The sequence below is a fragment of the Centroberyx affinis genome, unplaced genomic scaffold (assembly GCF_046629955.1).
Source record: "Centroberyx affinis isolate AG114_WGS23_722 - 3 ecotype Tasmania unplaced genomic scaffold, CSIRO-AGI_Caff_v1 ptg002823l_1, whole genome shotgun sequence".
NCBI classification, from domain to species: Eukaryota; Metazoa; Chordata; class Actinopteri; order Beryciformes; family Berycidae; genus Centroberyx; species Centroberyx affinis.
In genome coordinates this window covers 81760-97500 of record NW_027280966.1, presented here as the reverse complement: position 1 = coordinate 97500, position 15741 = coordinate 81760, and the positions used below count along the sequence as shown (strand labels likewise).

The window sequence follows — 15741 nt, the reverse complement described above, 5'->3', positions numbered from 1 at the left end:
GACGTGTGGACGCAGGTGTGTGTGTGAGTGTGTGTGTGTGTGTGTGTGTGTGTGTGTGTGTGTGTGTGTGTGTGTAGTGTGTGTGTGTGTGTGTGTGTGTGTCCGTCACACACAGCACGAGGTGAATAACAAAGCGTCTGACTGCATTCATGCATCACAATATAAAATTCATATAAAATCTAAATTACAATATGAACAGGTGTGTCAGTGGTTTGTGGAACAGAAACACAGATTGATATTGATGTTCATGTAGAATAGATCCTGTTCATTTTTGGGGATTTTAATGTCAAAAAGTTACAAATTGCAGCTTTATGTTTTAAAACGAGTGAAACCTGTGAAGTAAGTTCACTTTTTCAAGATTTTTTGAGAAACTTTTTTAAAATAAAGAACTTCACTCCACCTGTTGAAGGATAATGCTGCTGTAGAATGAATTCCATTTAATTTATTGTTATTTTAATGTGGAAAAATTTCCATATTGCAGCTTTAAAGTCAAATAAAGCAGGGGACACATTACAAGTTTTTGAAGCCTGACTTTGCAGGGTCGTCCAGGGTCGTCCAGGGTAGTCCAGGGTAGTTCAGGTAGTTCAGGTAGTCCAGGGTAGTTCAGGTAGTTCAGGTAGTCCAGGGTAGTTCAGGTAGTCCAGGGTAGTTCATGGTAGTCCAGGGTAGTTCATGGTAGTTCAGGTAGTTCAGGGTAGTTCATGGTAGTCCAGGGTAGTTCATGGTAGTTCAGGTAGTTCAGGGTAGTTCAGGTAGTTCAGCGTAGTTCAGGGTATTCCAGGGTAGTTCAGGGTAGTTCAGGGTAGTTCAGGTAGTTCAGGGTAGTTCAGGTAGTTCAGGGTAGTTCAGGTAGTCCAGCGTAGTTCAGGGTAGTCCAGGGTAGTTCAGGGTAGTTCAGGGTAGTTCAGGTAGTTCAGGGTAGTTCAGGTAGTCCAGCGTAGTTCAGGGTAGTCCAGGGTAGTTCAGGGTAGTTCAGGGTAGTTCAGGGTAGTTCAGGGTAGTCCAGGGTAGTTCAGGGTAGTTCAGGGTAGTTCAGTAGTTACGCCAAACACTCAAATTGTAACCGTAATTTTCAACAGCCAATGAGAACGGAGATTGCAACAGACGAAGCAAGAGGGAAAAACTCTGTAAGTGTAAACAGAAGATCCAACGTGTGGCTGAGGAGGGAAAGAAACAGAAACCTGAATGTTCTCAGTCTTGTTTCCATGCAAATTTCAGCTCAGACCACAGCTGCTGTGAGCGATGCTTATTTTTGGTGTCAAAATATTGCAGAAAAACACGTTCTGAACTGCAGCCGCTTCTCAGTCTTTTTTACGGTCTGGTCTTCTGATTCGTGCTCCTCAAACAGAGGTTGTTGTGTGTTTCAGTTTTTAAATGTGCGCTGCTCAATCTTTTCATTGTCGCTTATGGTTGGAAAAATGAGTTAATGTGTCCGCAGCTCAAGGCAAACTCATGACTCTTTAGTCTGAAATCTCTGAAAGAGCTGAAGAGGAACTGAAAGGAAAAGTGAGAACTTTCTCATCATGAATCTTGTAAGAGAGAGAGAGAGAGAGAGAGAGAGAGAGATGGAGAGAGAGAAAGAGAGACACAGAGAGAGAGAGAGAGAGAGAGAGACAGAGAGAGAGAGAGAGAGAGTGACAGAGAGAGAGAGAGCGACAGAGAGAGAGAGAGCGACAGAGAGAGAGAGAGATGGAGAGAGAGAGCATCAGTGGAAACTAGGAAACCAGGCTGTAATTAGATCCTGATCTCTCCTCTCCAGTTGCAGTGAGAGTGATCCAGTGGATTTCTCTTTGTCTCTGATCTGATTGGCTCTGGTCTGAACTTTGTTCTGCAAACACTAACAGTCTGATGTCTCTGAGTCATGACTGGTGCAGCTTCTGTCTGACAGACAGCAAATAGCTGTCTGCAGGCCGGATCACATCTAGAACCACAACTGTAAAGATAAAACATTTAAATCATTCTGTTCCCACTACAACTATAACTATAAAAACATGATGCCTCTCTCTCTCTCTCTCTCTCAATTCAATTTAATTCAATTTGCTTTATTGGCATGAATGTCACAACAACAAAATTGCCAAAGTGTCTCAGGACAGTCAACAATACAGCTGATCTAACAGCAGTGGACACATTACTGAATAAGACAGAATCAGTTCTGCTAGTAAAATAAATCAAATAAGATACTGACAAAGCAAGAACAGTATTAAAATAATAATAATAACAATTATAACAATACGTAATTGTACTAGTATTATAATACTACAAATTATGATAATATTATTAACAATAAGTACAGTGAGTACTCTCTCTCTCTCTCTCTCTCTCTCTCTCTCTCTCTCTCTCTCTCTCTCTCCCTTTGTCTCTGTCTCTCTCTCTCTCTCTCTCTGCTAACTCCAATGAATTAGTAATTCGTTTTCTAGTTGTTTTTGTTTCCTCTCCTCTCCTTTTCTTTTCCTCTTATTCACTCACTCTCTCTCTCTCTCTCTCTCTCTCTCTCTCTCACACTCTCTCTCTCTCTCACACACACAACACGTTTGCATGCACACAGATACACATACATGCTTGCACACACACAAGAACACCCCCCACACACATATTTGCACTTACATACACACACACACACACACACGCACACGCACACGCACACGCACACACGCACACACACACACACACACACACACACACACACACACACACACACACATGCACGCACAGTCTCAGTAATATATTCAGGTCATTAATAAGTAACCTGCCATGCTTTTAGTGCATTTGCAGGCCAGGTGTGTGTGTGTGTGTGTGTGTGTGTGTGTGTGTGTGTGTGTGTGTGTGTGTATCTTATCTCTAAACATGATAATTTGGTCACCAAACAAGACCTCGACCCTCACTGAAGGGTTCAAACACTGAAAACCTTTTGGTCAGCTGCTTTCTGTTCAGCTTTTGACATTTAAGATTCAGTGTTTTGTGACAGTAAACTGACCCCAGACCAGCTGTTTTCTCGTGATACTTTATGAAATTCTCAGTTCATCCGTCCAGACAGAGACAGAGGGAGCAGGAATCTGAATCTCTGATCAGAAACACCGGTTCCTGAGCAGAAGGATTTAAACCTGTCTGTGGTTCAGATGTGGTCCTGTCAGTGAGACCGATCTGGAACAGAGAGACCAGAGCAGAGAGAGCAGCGCCACCTGCTGGTCACACTGAAAACCTTCATAACTAACTAGCAACCTATGTTAAGTCCTCAGCCAGAAATCTTGGTGTAGTTTTTGATCAGGACTTATGTTTCGAGCCCCATGTAAAGAAAGTTGTTCAGTCATGTTTTTTATCATTTGAGAAATATAGCCAAGGTTAAGTCTTTTATTTCAGCCACAGATCTGGAGAAACTCATCCATGCTTTTATTTCCTCCCGTCTCGACCTCTGTAACTCCCTGTCTCCCTGTCTGTCTCAGTCACAAATCCATCCACCGCCTGCAGTTAGTTCAAAATGCTGCAGCTCGGCTTTTAACTCAATCCAGAGAATGTGACCATATCACCTGTTTCAGCATCCTGGCACTGGCTGCCTGTTTATTTTAGGATTGATTTTAAAATTCTTTTAATTACTTTTAAGGCCGGGCATGCTCTGTCCCCTCCCTACATTTCGGACCTTTTTTATCCCCCTATGAGCCGGACGCAGACTGAGATCCTCTGGTAGGGTGCTGCTTGACATTCCAAGGTCTGAAAACCAAAGCAGACGGGGCCTTTGCTGTCGGGGCCCCTAAACTTTGGAACAACCTGCCAGAGGAGATCAGGCTTGCAGAGTCAGTTCCCCGTTTTATTTCACTTCTTAAGACACATTTTTTATAAAAACGCTTTTATTGTGTGATGTTTATTTTTATTTTTTATTTTATTTCGGTTTGTTTGTTGTGTTTTATATTAACTGTTATGAAGCACTTTGTTACCTGTATTGAAAAGTGCTATACAAATAAAGTTATTATTATTATTATTATTATTATTATTATTATTATAACACTGGAGAGGCCAGCAGGCTCTGGAGCGTGGGAGAAAGCCACCAAGCTGTCGGTTAAAGAGGGAAAATTCACTGGACCAGCAGCTTTGCATAAAACATAAAGAGCCGTCACATGTCTGTTAATTACCATTACTTGAAATTACCATTACTTGATGAATAGCTTTGTTTATACAACTGTTGTATAAAAGCAATATCACACGAGAGGGAGTGCTGATGTACAGGACAACATCGTGTGATATCGCTTAAATAATATGATTAACAGTTAATTATGATTAATTGTCATGCTCATCAATAAACCGAGCCGTGATGTAAGAGTGTCACATTAAGGTCACCAAACAGCAAAGATCATCAGAACAAATGTGATGAGAGATTTGTTTTCATTAATGTCATGACAAGATAAACTGATGATCAATCATCCAGTAACTGATTGTCAGTTTGTTGTCGTATTGATTCCAGTGAGCTACAGCTGGTTTTATTTAAACCTGGTTTAAAGCTGACAGTGTGTGTGTGTGTGTGTGTGTGTGTGTGTCTGTGTGTGTGTGTGTGTGTGTGTCTGTGTGTGTGTGTGTGTGTGTGTGTGTGTGTGTGTGTGTCTGTGTGTGTGTGTGTGTGTGTGTGTGTCTGTGTGTGTGTGTGTGTGTGTGTCTGTGTGTGTGTGTGTGTGTGTGTGTGTGTGTGTGTGTGTGTGTTGTGGTTTCAGGTCCGAGGCCGGCGGTCTTCCTCCAGCACGGCCTCCTGGCTGCAGGCAGCAACTGGATCACCAACCTGCCCAACTGCAGTCTGGGATACGCGCTGGCGGACGCCGGGTACGACGTCTGGCTGGGCAACAGCCGGGGGAACACCTGGTCCAGGAGGCACCGCACCCTGACCCCGGACCACGAGGACTTCTGGAGGTTCAGGTAGAGCCGCTGCGTCTCCTCTCGCTGAGCAGCTTCACACTGTTTGGATTTTTAAAGTTTGAAGGACTTCATTACCCAGAAACCCTGTGGGGGTGAAGTCAGTAAATTTAGATGTCTTCTCAGTGTGTGTGTGTGTGTGGGGGGTTTTGGACCGGTCCCTTCCTGTGTGGAGGAATTGAATCTGGACTACAGAGAGTCTGCTGCAGTCAAATAACACACATCACTAATTAGAGGGAACCGATTTCTAATTCCAGAGAACAGATTTATTAATCTGAGGGAACCAAATACTAACAAGCAGACAGTAAACATGTTGTCCCACCAGTGATGTAGTTCTTGGGTCAGTCAGTGATTGCTGAGTGAACTTGAAATATGAGTGAAATTGTCTAAGCATTTTGGTATGGGACAATGAAAGGACAGATTGACCATATATTTCTGTTGCCTACTCTCCTCAGAATTAGGCTTACAAGTTATATCTTGAAATGTAGTAACGTAATTGTCCTGTTTTTACTCAATACAGTACAAAATATAAGAACTACAATACGCAATAAATACAATCCGTACATTACACAATGTACACTACAATACAATTTATAATACAATATAACATACAACACCAGGAGCGTGAGTGTTATGAATAATATAAATGCTAAATGATAAGTGATATATGGTATTGCACAGTAGGTCAGTGGTAATATGATATCAGTAGTGAACACTGAGGCACAGTGGCAGTGCAGTGATGATGCAATAACAGAACAACAGTCCAACAACTGGACAATAACTACAGTGTCTTGTGGTTAGAGGTTTGACTCTCACTTCAACACATCAACCCAGTCTGATGTCTCAGTGTGTAGCGTGTGGAGACTGTTATGTTACCTATGATCACTTTAACTGTGTTGCTTTACCACTGAGTCCCCATTCACTGTCAATGCCGCCCCCTAGTGGCACAAAGTCAACGTTACAGTGTGACTAACTAACTAACAGACAGAGACCGATCCATAGTCCCCCCTTTGGTGGGGCACAGAATACTAATTCAAGACTAAAGACTACTAATTAATGTTGCTTTCACACCAAAATGATCCACATCACGGTCCGAATGGAAGACCTTTTGCAAGACTTTGGTCCGCACCCGAGTCCTCATGGCACAGTTCTCACCTGTCAACACGATCCCAGCTTTGTAAAGAGGACCGATCGATGCTGCTGTGAAAGACGCCTGAAGGGAACCGATCACTGATCCCAGAGTACGGATCAATAATTCAAGGGAACCAATCACTAACTAGAGAGTACGCGTTACTCATTTTTCAGGGAACCGATTACTAATTTGAGATTACAGATTTATTAATTCAAGGAACCAATTACTAATTAGAGGTTACGGATTACTAATTTGTGAGTATGGATTACTAATTTTTCAGAGAACCAGAGAGTACAGATTTATTAATTTTTTTTTGTTAAACCATGCGCATGGATTTAGAACCAAGAGCCGAGTTTACACATCGATTTTTTTTAACCAAGTGGAACGGAGAACCTGGACCAGCAGGACTAACCTGAAGACCAGGATTACCTTTAACTCTCTCTGTCTGTCTCTCTCTCTCTCTCTCTCTCTCTCTCTCTCTGTCTCTCTCTCTCTCTCTCTGCCTCTCTCTCTCTCTCTCTCTCTCTCTCTGTCTCTCTCTCTCTCTGCCTGTCTCTCTCTCTCTCTCTCTCTCTCTCTCTGTCTCTCTCTCTCTCTGCCTGTCTCTCTCTCTCTCTCTCTCTCTCTCTCTCTCTCTCTCTCTCTCTCTCTCTGTCTCTCTCTCTCTCTGCCTGTCTCTCTTTCTCTCTCTCTCTCTCTCTCTCTCTCTCTCTCAGTTATGATGAGATGGCTCTGAAGGATCTCCCGGCTGTAGTGGATTACATCCTGAAGGTCAGCGGTCAGGAGCAGATCTTCTACATTGGACACTCCCAGGGAACCACTATAGGTACACACACACACACACACACACACACACACACACACACACACACACACACACACACACACACACACACACATACACAGTTCAGCTTCTCAGTAATGATTGGCACGTTTAAAGCCCTTAATTTAAATATTAATAATATAATATTATAATATATAAACATTCTCTCTCTGTCTCTCTCTCTGTCTCTCTCTCTCCCTCTCTCTCTGTCTCTCTCTCTGTCTCTCTCTCCCTCTCCCTCTTTCTCTCCCTCTCCCTCTCTCTCTCCCTCTCTCTCTCCCTCTCTCTCTCTCTCTCTCTCTCTCTGTCTCTCTCTCTCTCTCTCTCTCTCTCTCTCTCTCTCTCTCTCTCTCTCTCCCTCTCTCTCTCTCTCTCTCTCTCTCTCTCTCTCAGCCTTCATAGCGTTCTCCTCTCTTCCTGAACTTGCCGGTAAGATCCGGTTGTTTGTTGGTTTGGCTCCCGTTGCCACGGTAGCGTTCACCAGCAGCCCCATGACCAAGCTGTCCGTCCTGCCCGACTTCCTCATATGGGTGAGAGAGCCAATCAGCTGCTGACGAGTCATCACATGACCAGGCGGAGCTGCTCCATTTCTGATTGATGCATTGATTGACTGATTGAGTGCCAGATAAACTAAAACTGATTGACTAATTGATACATTGATTGGTTGACTGAGTGAGGTATTAATTGATTTACTGTTTGATTGATCCAGATAACTGTATTTATCAGTGTATTAATGACTAATTGACTGATTAATCTGTTGATTTAGTCTACTGATGTCGTTATTGATTGTTGTGATGACTGATGTATTGATTGATTGAATGGCTGATTGATTGCTTGATTGATTGAACACATTAAAAACAAGACAGAATAAACACATGACAGAAAGAGAACAGGACAGATTATCCAGTTGTGTGATATGTTTTACATTTGACATATTGAAGTATTGATTGATTGACTGCCGTATTGATGGTCCCGTCCCTGCAGGACCTGTTTGGGAGGCGGGACTTCCTGCCTCAGAGCTACATGATCAGGTGGTTTGCTGAACACATCTGTGGTAAGCAGCTGCTCAGCGAGCTGTGTGGGAACCTCTTCTTCGTCCTCTGCGGCTTCGACGAGAAAAACCTCAACATGGTGGGTGTTCAGACCGGATCCGGATCCGGATCCAGACTCACTCTGCCTCTGAACTTCAGGCTGCCAGCAAGTTTATCGCCAATAAGTTATTTCAACCAATAAGATCGTTCCTTCGTTGACTGTCTGAAGACCTTGTTGATCAAAACGTTGCTGCAGAATTTTTATAATTTATAATTTATTTATTTGCACACTGAAAGAGAAAAGAAGAACAATACAGCAAATGAAAGCCAGTTTTACCTAAACAAAGAATATATACAACACAATAAAGAAATTAAAAAATAAATGCCAATAAATAAACTTGCCGGGAGCCTAAAATTCAAATTGCAGATATTCTTCCATTTTGCTGTCAGTCGACTTAAATGTTTGGATTGAAGCTGATACTTTTCCTGTCAAGCGTGACATCAGGTTTCGTCCCAAAAAGGGATTTTGGCTCCGCCCCCTTTCAGTCTAATGTGAAAATGAATAGAGGAGGAAAATGATGCTAAAGCTTTAACAGTAATACTGATGTTTCTGCTTCAGGTTCCTCTGAGCTGAAAATCTCTCCAGACTGAGTTTAGCATTCAGTGTTTCACAAGAACAACATCCACACAAGACTGCTAGATAAATAGTTTTAAATAATTCAGTAACATGTTAAAATATGAAATAATCATATGTCATTTCTACTGACATTATTTCACCCAGTTTAACAACACAGCGATTGGCAGACAGGATCCAAAACTCCCAAAGCTCCAAATGAGGAAACAGAAGAGCAGCTGAAGTTTTATTTATCCAGACTCCAAACAGCAGATTAACTCAAATCTAAACACTAAAATAATGATGCTTTTCTTATTTTTTTGCCAGTGAAAATATTAAAATACAAAATGTTTTAATAATTAATAGAATCATTTCAATTCAGCCAATATTAAATGACATTAATGTCATCTTTTAACCTCACGTTCATACCTGAAGTAAACACACTTTAACACTAAAGGGCTCTGGATATACTGTAGGAAAAGTAAAAAATAAAAATCTGAAATAAATATCCATTTTAATATTGTTTAAATAATGTGAAACTCAAACAGTAATAATACATTTCCATGTTTGAGACAAAAATGTTGTATTTGATCTATCAGTTCTTTTTTGTACCTGGGTTCATTAGAAATGTATGAAATGTATGAAATGTGTGTGTGTGTGTGTGTGTGTGTGTGTGTGTGTATGCGTGCCTGTGTGTCTCCAGACCCGGACTCCAGTCTACACCACACACTGTCCTGCTGGAACCTCAGTACAGAACATGGTCCACTGGGCCCAGGTAACACACACACACACACACACACACACACACACACACACAGAAAGTTCAGGCTCATGTAATAACATTGAGTGAGACTGTGTTGGTGCTTTCAGGGAGTGCATGGTGGGAAGCTGATGGCGTACGACTACGGCAGAGCAGGAAACATGGCGCACTACAACCAGGTAACACCGACACTGTTCAGTTCACCAGTCTGCTGCTGGTGTCCAGACTGTTCACCATCAGAGAGGCAGAGGGGAGAGAAGAGGAGAGGAGCACAGGATTAATATTTAACACAGTGTTACTATAGATACCTTTTTCTAAGCAGTTAACCTCACAGCTAACTTTAGCATTAGTTCTGCAAAAATGGTGTTGTTCATTCTTTGGAATGGAATTTACCACCTTATTTAGTCCCATTAGAATAGAGTTTAGCACCTTTGGAATAGAGTCTAGCCCCTTTGGAACAGAGTTTAGCTTCTTTGGAACAGAGTTTAGCCCCTTTGGAATAGAGTTTAGCCCCTTTGGAATAGAGTCTAGCCCCTTTGGAATAGAGTTTAGCCCCTTTGGAACAGAGTCTAGCCCCTTTGGAACAGAGTCTAGCCCCTTTGGAACAGAGTCTAGCCCCTTTGGAACAGAGTCTAGCCCATTTGGAACAGAGTTTAGCCCCTTTGGAATAGAGTTTAGCCCCTTTGGAATAGAGTCTAGCCCCTTTGGAATAGAGTTTAGCCCCTTTGGAACAGAGTCTAGCCCCTTTGGAACAGAGTCTAGCCCCTTTGGAACAGAGTCTAGCCCCTTTGGAACAGAGTCTAGCCCATTTGGAACAGAGTTTAGCACCTTTGGAATAGAGTCTAGCCCCTTTGGAATAGAGTTTAGCACCTTTGGAATAGAGTCTAGCCCCTTTGGAATAGAGTTTAGCCCCTTTGGAACAGAGTCTAGCCCCTTTGGGACAGAGTCTAGCCCCTTTGGAACAGAGTCTAGCCCCTTTGGAACAGAGTTTAGCACCTTTGGAATAGAGTCTAGCCCCTTTGGAATAGAGTTTAGCCCCTTTGGAACAGAGTCTAGCCCCTATGGAACAGAGTTTAGCCCCTATGGAACAGAGTTTAGCACCTTTGGAACAGAGTCTAGCACCTTTGGAATAGAGTCTAGCCCCTTTGGAATAGAGTTTAGTCCAGGTAAACTGAGTCTGTCTGCATTGGGCAACAAGACACATGACCAGCATATAAATGAATTAATCATGTTATATTTCACTCTTTTGTCTTCTCCCTCTGTCCTTATTTCTCCTCCCTCTTTCCCCCTCTTCTTTTTCACTCCCTCCCTCCCTCCCTCCCTCCCTCTGTCTCTCTTCTCTCGTTCTCTCTCCTCTCTCTCCTCCATGTATCACTATCCCAGTCCACTCCTCCTCAGTACAACGTTAAGGACATGAAGGTTCCCACCGCTCTGTTTTCTGGAGGAAAAGATACGCTGGCGGACCCCAAGGATGTCGCTGTCCTTCTCACCCAGGTCAGTCCTCTGATCTACAAACAGACTGGATGGGTCTTCTATTCATATTGAAAAACATTAAGGAGATCAAGGGTCAAAGGTCACAGTATGACAACAGATGAAACAAATCTTCCTGTGGTTCTCCTTCCCACCTGCATGAACACGCATCTTTCATTTTTAGCTAAGGTTTTTCCCACTGTGCAGCCAAGGGCATCATGAGGCAAATTCAGGTCAGTCAGTCAGTCAGACAGTCAGTCAGTCAGTCAGTCAGTCAGTCAGTCAGTCAGTCAGACAGTCAGTCAGTCAGTCAGTCAGTCAGACAGTCAGTCAGACAGACAGACAGACAGTCAGACAGACAGACAGACAGTCAGTCAGTCAGACAGACAGTCAGTCAGTCAGTCAGTCAGTCAGTCAGTCAGTCAGACAGACAGTCAGTCAGTCAGTCAGTCAGTCAGTCAGACAGTCAGTCAGTCAGTCAGTCAGTCAGTCAGTCAGTCAGTCAGACAGACAGTCAGTCAGTCAGTCAGTCAGTCATCTGTTGCTTCATGAGATGATGCACTTCATCAGATGGCCTCTACAGGGCGTCTTTTAGTGTGAGATGCAGCGTTTCCCATACAGGCACAAAATCAAAGTTGGTCAGTGTTTAGAAATTAATTGATCTCTAATGGATTTAAATTAATCTCCAATGGCCTGATGTGCGCATCACATCATGTCTGTCATGTGAGAAGCACACCAGACCAGCAGACCAGCAGACTGAACTCTTTTTGCTCCAAACTCTCCTGTGTTAGTAGCAGGATGTAAACAGTAACTTCTTCTGCTGCTCTACAAACTTTAATGGTAACGTTATTACTTTGTGGTGTTTAAGTAACGTTATGGAACTAGGTAATTAACTGTGTCACAGTGCTTCAGTGCAGAGAACTGAACAGGAACATATTTCAATTCGTTCGGGGGAACGTAATTCAGTTTGTGGTGGAGTAATGTTATTTCCCCATTATACGTGTCCACAGCACATACATCGGCGTTTCAGAATTCGTGTTCATTTCATGTATTTCTGTGAGATCATGTTGCAAAACTTGTCTGTCTGTCTGTCTCCAGGTGCCTAACCTGGTCTTCCATAAGCACATTGAACACTGGGAGCATCTGGACTTCATCTGGGGTTTGGACGCTCCGTACGAAATGTTCCCCGCCATCCTGAAGCTGCTGCAGCAGCACCGCTAGAGTGTGTGTGTGTGTGTGTGTGTGTGTGTGTGTGTGTGTGTGTGTGTGTGTGTGAGTGATATGTTAACATGTTAAACCTTTTTAAACAATTGTCTTCACCAGACACACTCTATATGGAAACACCTTGTTAGCACTGTTAGCATGTAGGATCAACACCGCTACACACTCTGTGTGTGTGTGTGTGTGTGTGTGTGTGCATACGTGTGTATGTGTGTGTGTGTGTGTATGTGCATTCATGGTTTTTAAGACTAACATTTTAAACTTTAATTTCCTTCACCAGACACACTAACATTGAAACACCGAGAGAAACCATGTTAGCGCTGTTAGCATGCGGGAGCAACACCACTAGACTGTGTGTGTGTGTGTGTGTGTGTGTGTGTGTGTGTGTGTCTGTGCATACAGAGATACCTTGATGTTTTAAACTTTATTTTTCTTCATCAGACGTGTCAATACCATAATAAGGCCTGTTAGCGTTGTTAGCATTCCTCACTGAAGCGTGTCACATGCTAATGACCTAGCTGGCAACACGTTACAATAAGGGTACATTAATTAAGGATTAGTTAATGCTTAATAAGCATTAACTAATCCTTAATTAACAGTTAACTAATGTGTCTGGTAATAATTTACTAATGGTGTTCTGTAGCACGAAAGCTAGCAAGTTCTTCTTCTGGTCAAGAAAGACCAAGAGATTCTCTGTCTGTGTGCAGGGTTTTATAGGTACACTGTTTTAAACTTTATTCATTTTCTTCACCACATGTCCATACAGACAGTTTGTTGGCAGTATTAGCATTCTTCACTAAAACTAATAATATGATAATGAGATCGCTTGTAGCTAGAGGAATTTGAACAATGCTAATGACCGATTTTTCGGAACCCGACAGCAAGAGACTGGTGGAACAAAACAGAAAACAACATGGCTGATTGATCTGGTTTTAATTGTTGGACGGTGTGTGTGTGTGTGTGTGTGTGTGTGTGTGTGTGTGTGTATTTCCCCCCCGTCATATTGTGTAGTGAAGAGCCTGGAGTTCATAAGACTTGAATGATGCTCAGTGTTTAACAGCTGATACGCTCAGTACTGTATTCTGCTCTGTTCACGGAAAAACCTGGAAAGATCTGAAATTTTTTTTTTTTTTTGGGGGGGGGGGGGGGTTCCAGACGTTCTGATGGTTTCTCGTTGTGTTTTCTCACCCGCAGCAGGTTCTCTGTGCAGTAGCTGGGTGTGTAATGAAGACCAGACAGCTGCAAACATGTGAAAAGACTGAAAAGTTTCAAATGTTTTCATGTCAGTGTTTAAACTGCAGGCACTGGACAGTATTCATTAGTCTTTTCACATGTTTTTGATTTTCCCACCAGCAAAAAAACACAACCGGGCCTCGTTTCTTTCTCTGTCATCAAACTGTAATTTGTAGAAAAAACTGATTTGACGCAAAAATCAGTGGGCTGGATTGATTTTTCTCTGATTTTCTGTAGCATCAAAAGCTAAAGCTCATTTATAACAAACGTGAAGGCTATGCATTTATCATTTTATTTTAACGATCATAAATGAAATTTGGCATGTTTGTGTCTGGTAAGCGAGTGGCACTACAGGTAACCACTAGAGGCTCTTTATAATCCTAAAAATCTATTTGTCTGGTAAAATATGATCCGAAACATGATTCTGATTCTGGAAATAGCAAAAGTGGCTGAAAAGTTTCAGCCGGTCAAACCTGTATTCAGGCGGCCGCGGACTTTCTGTGGAAACGAATTTCGGCAGATTCTGACGACAAAAAGCCCAAAAAAATGTAAATGCCGTACGGGCTTCTGTCTCCGCCGCTGTGTGGCCGTCTGTGATTGGTCTAAAATATCACATGACTAGTTGTGCCGCCTTGTGGAAAAGCCGGTTCACTGCCTTTGTTTCCATCTTTCTTCAGCTCTAGAGAGTAAAACGGCTTTGAAATCCTCAGTTTCCTCAGCCGGTTGTCGCTCTCTCTCATCGCAGCCGCTGTTCTCTGAGTTTCGGTCACATACTGTATGTTTCCGGTCGGTCACAGCTGCCTCTTCACTCTCCTGCGCCCCCTGCTGGTGTGGAGTGGAATAAACCAACAACACAAAGCTGCAGTGAGTTTACACAAATTTCTATGCGGCACAGAATTTGAGTGTTTCTGTTTCCTGTGTTAGTTCAGAGGAAAGAAAAGATCCGTCTGTCTCCTCAAACCAGCTGTTCTGTCGCTTCTGTGCCTTTTACAAATCACATGTATGAAATATGAAATCAAGTTTTTTTTTTTATATACTTTATTGTTTCTGTTTTATAACCCAGTAAACATGAGGTCACTCAGTTACACTGGATGATGCACATAGGAGTTGTTAGTCACACTTTCATTCACATTCACTTTTGTGTTTCACAGTTGCATTTACTATAGTTTCAGTTGTCAGACTCTTTGTGAGACAGGTATGTGTCCCATTTAGTCCAGCACTCTTCTCCTCTTCCTTTCTGTAATCTTAAACTGAATGTCATACGTTCCATACTGTATGCTGTTTACAATATCTATCCATTGGTTCAGGGTGGGAGGCTCTTTAAGAAGCCAGCGTCTTGTAATTGCCTTCTTGCCTGCTACCATGAGAATTTTTAGTAAATATTTGTCTCTGATATCCAGTTCCTTAGATATGTTTTCTAAGTAGAGAGAGAGACAAGTGAACTCAATATCAATGAAATCAAGTTTTTACTCTGTGCCTAGATCTGAATGTGTTTTTACTATGAATCATTCCACTTGTTAGTCTGTTGTTTGTTTTTGTAACTGAGGTCAAGTCTGATTCCCCTGCCTGGGACGTCCCGGCGCTGTTTGTCCCTCTGGACTTACTGTAACGTGAAAGACGATGTAGGAGGGAGAAGCAGGAGAGGACAGTGTCATCAGGACAGAGGAGAGAGAACCATGGGATTTAAATCAAGACACAGTGCTGCTGCTTCAGCTCACTGAAGGACTCAGACTCTGTGCTACTCACAACAGTAATCCCTTACTCATTATTCATTTCAAAAGTAATCTATTACTCCACTCATTAGATGTTGATAAATGTCGCTGTCAACAGGACCAAACACTTTAACTCTATTAACTCCAGTTCTGCTTCTCAAACTCAACATTTTCTGAGAAAATAAATAAGTGTGTTTATCCTTCTCTATAATATTTTATAAATAATTTGTTCACTATTATTCCATTGGTCAATAAAATGCATTATATTTTCCCTGCAGTGGGTTTCTACTCGTCAGCAGCTGCATTTCCATCCAAGTGTTTCTATGTGAATTGTGACAGATCAAATTAGAAAAGCAGCACATTTTAAACATTTCCTTTGTTTTTATGCTCGTTGAGGTGGAAAAGATTTTTGTCAATACAGAAATTATGTAATGAATAGCAATGGAAATTCATTTTTTGAATAACTATTGAAGTAAAGACTAAATTTCCTGGTGGATGTTTTTGAACTTTTCCTCCCAGCTTCACATTTTGTCACATTTGAAAATGTTAATATTCACTGAACAGTCGGATGGAAACTCTCCTGCTGTGGGAGAATGAAGGACTTGGACCAAAGTTTAATTGTTTAAATTGATTTTTATTACACATCATATTACCTCTGTGTGACATTTATTATTTCTGCTGCTTTGTAACCAGTTTATTAAACTGTCCAATAAATATAAATCATAAATACTATGGCTGTGTGGGATACAGATGTTTTAGTAATCGAGTTTCACTTCTTTTATATCGACATGAAACGTTTAATTTAAAATGTATATGATGATCTGTGACAGTTTTTCAGTTTTCTATCTTACAG

The 15741-nt window shown here is 41.9% G+C and overlaps 1 protein-coding gene across 2 annotated transcripts in view; it reads left to right on the top strand.

Moving 5' to 3' along the window:
* lipf (lipase, gastric) overlaps positions 1-15620 on the top strand; it is a 22199-nt gene extending 6579 nt beyond the window's left edge. The window contains exons 2-10 of one of the 2 annotated variants that reach the window (XM_071536081.1): positions 1-5; positions 4705-4896; positions 6742-6851; positions 7242-7378; positions 7833-7979; positions 9196-9267; positions 9363-9431; positions 10636-10746; positions 11821-15620. The exon at positions 1-5 is cut by the window's left edge and continues 120 nt beyond it. In XM_071536081.1, the coding sequence (XP_071392182.1) occupies positions 1-5; positions 4705-4896; positions 6742-6851; positions 7242-7378; positions 7833-7979; positions 9196-9267; positions 9363-9431; positions 10636-10746; positions 11821-11943 (966 nt within the window). In that variant the 3' untranslated portion in view covers positions 11944-15620. Of the gene's footprint in view, positions 6-4697; positions 4897-6741; positions 6852-7241; positions 7379-7832; positions 7980-9195; positions 9268-9362; positions 9432-10635; positions 10747-11820 lie in introns of both variants that reach the window. The other variant, XM_071536080.1, reaches the window with a different exon arrangement.
* Positions 15621-15741: the final 121 nt, after the last annotated feature.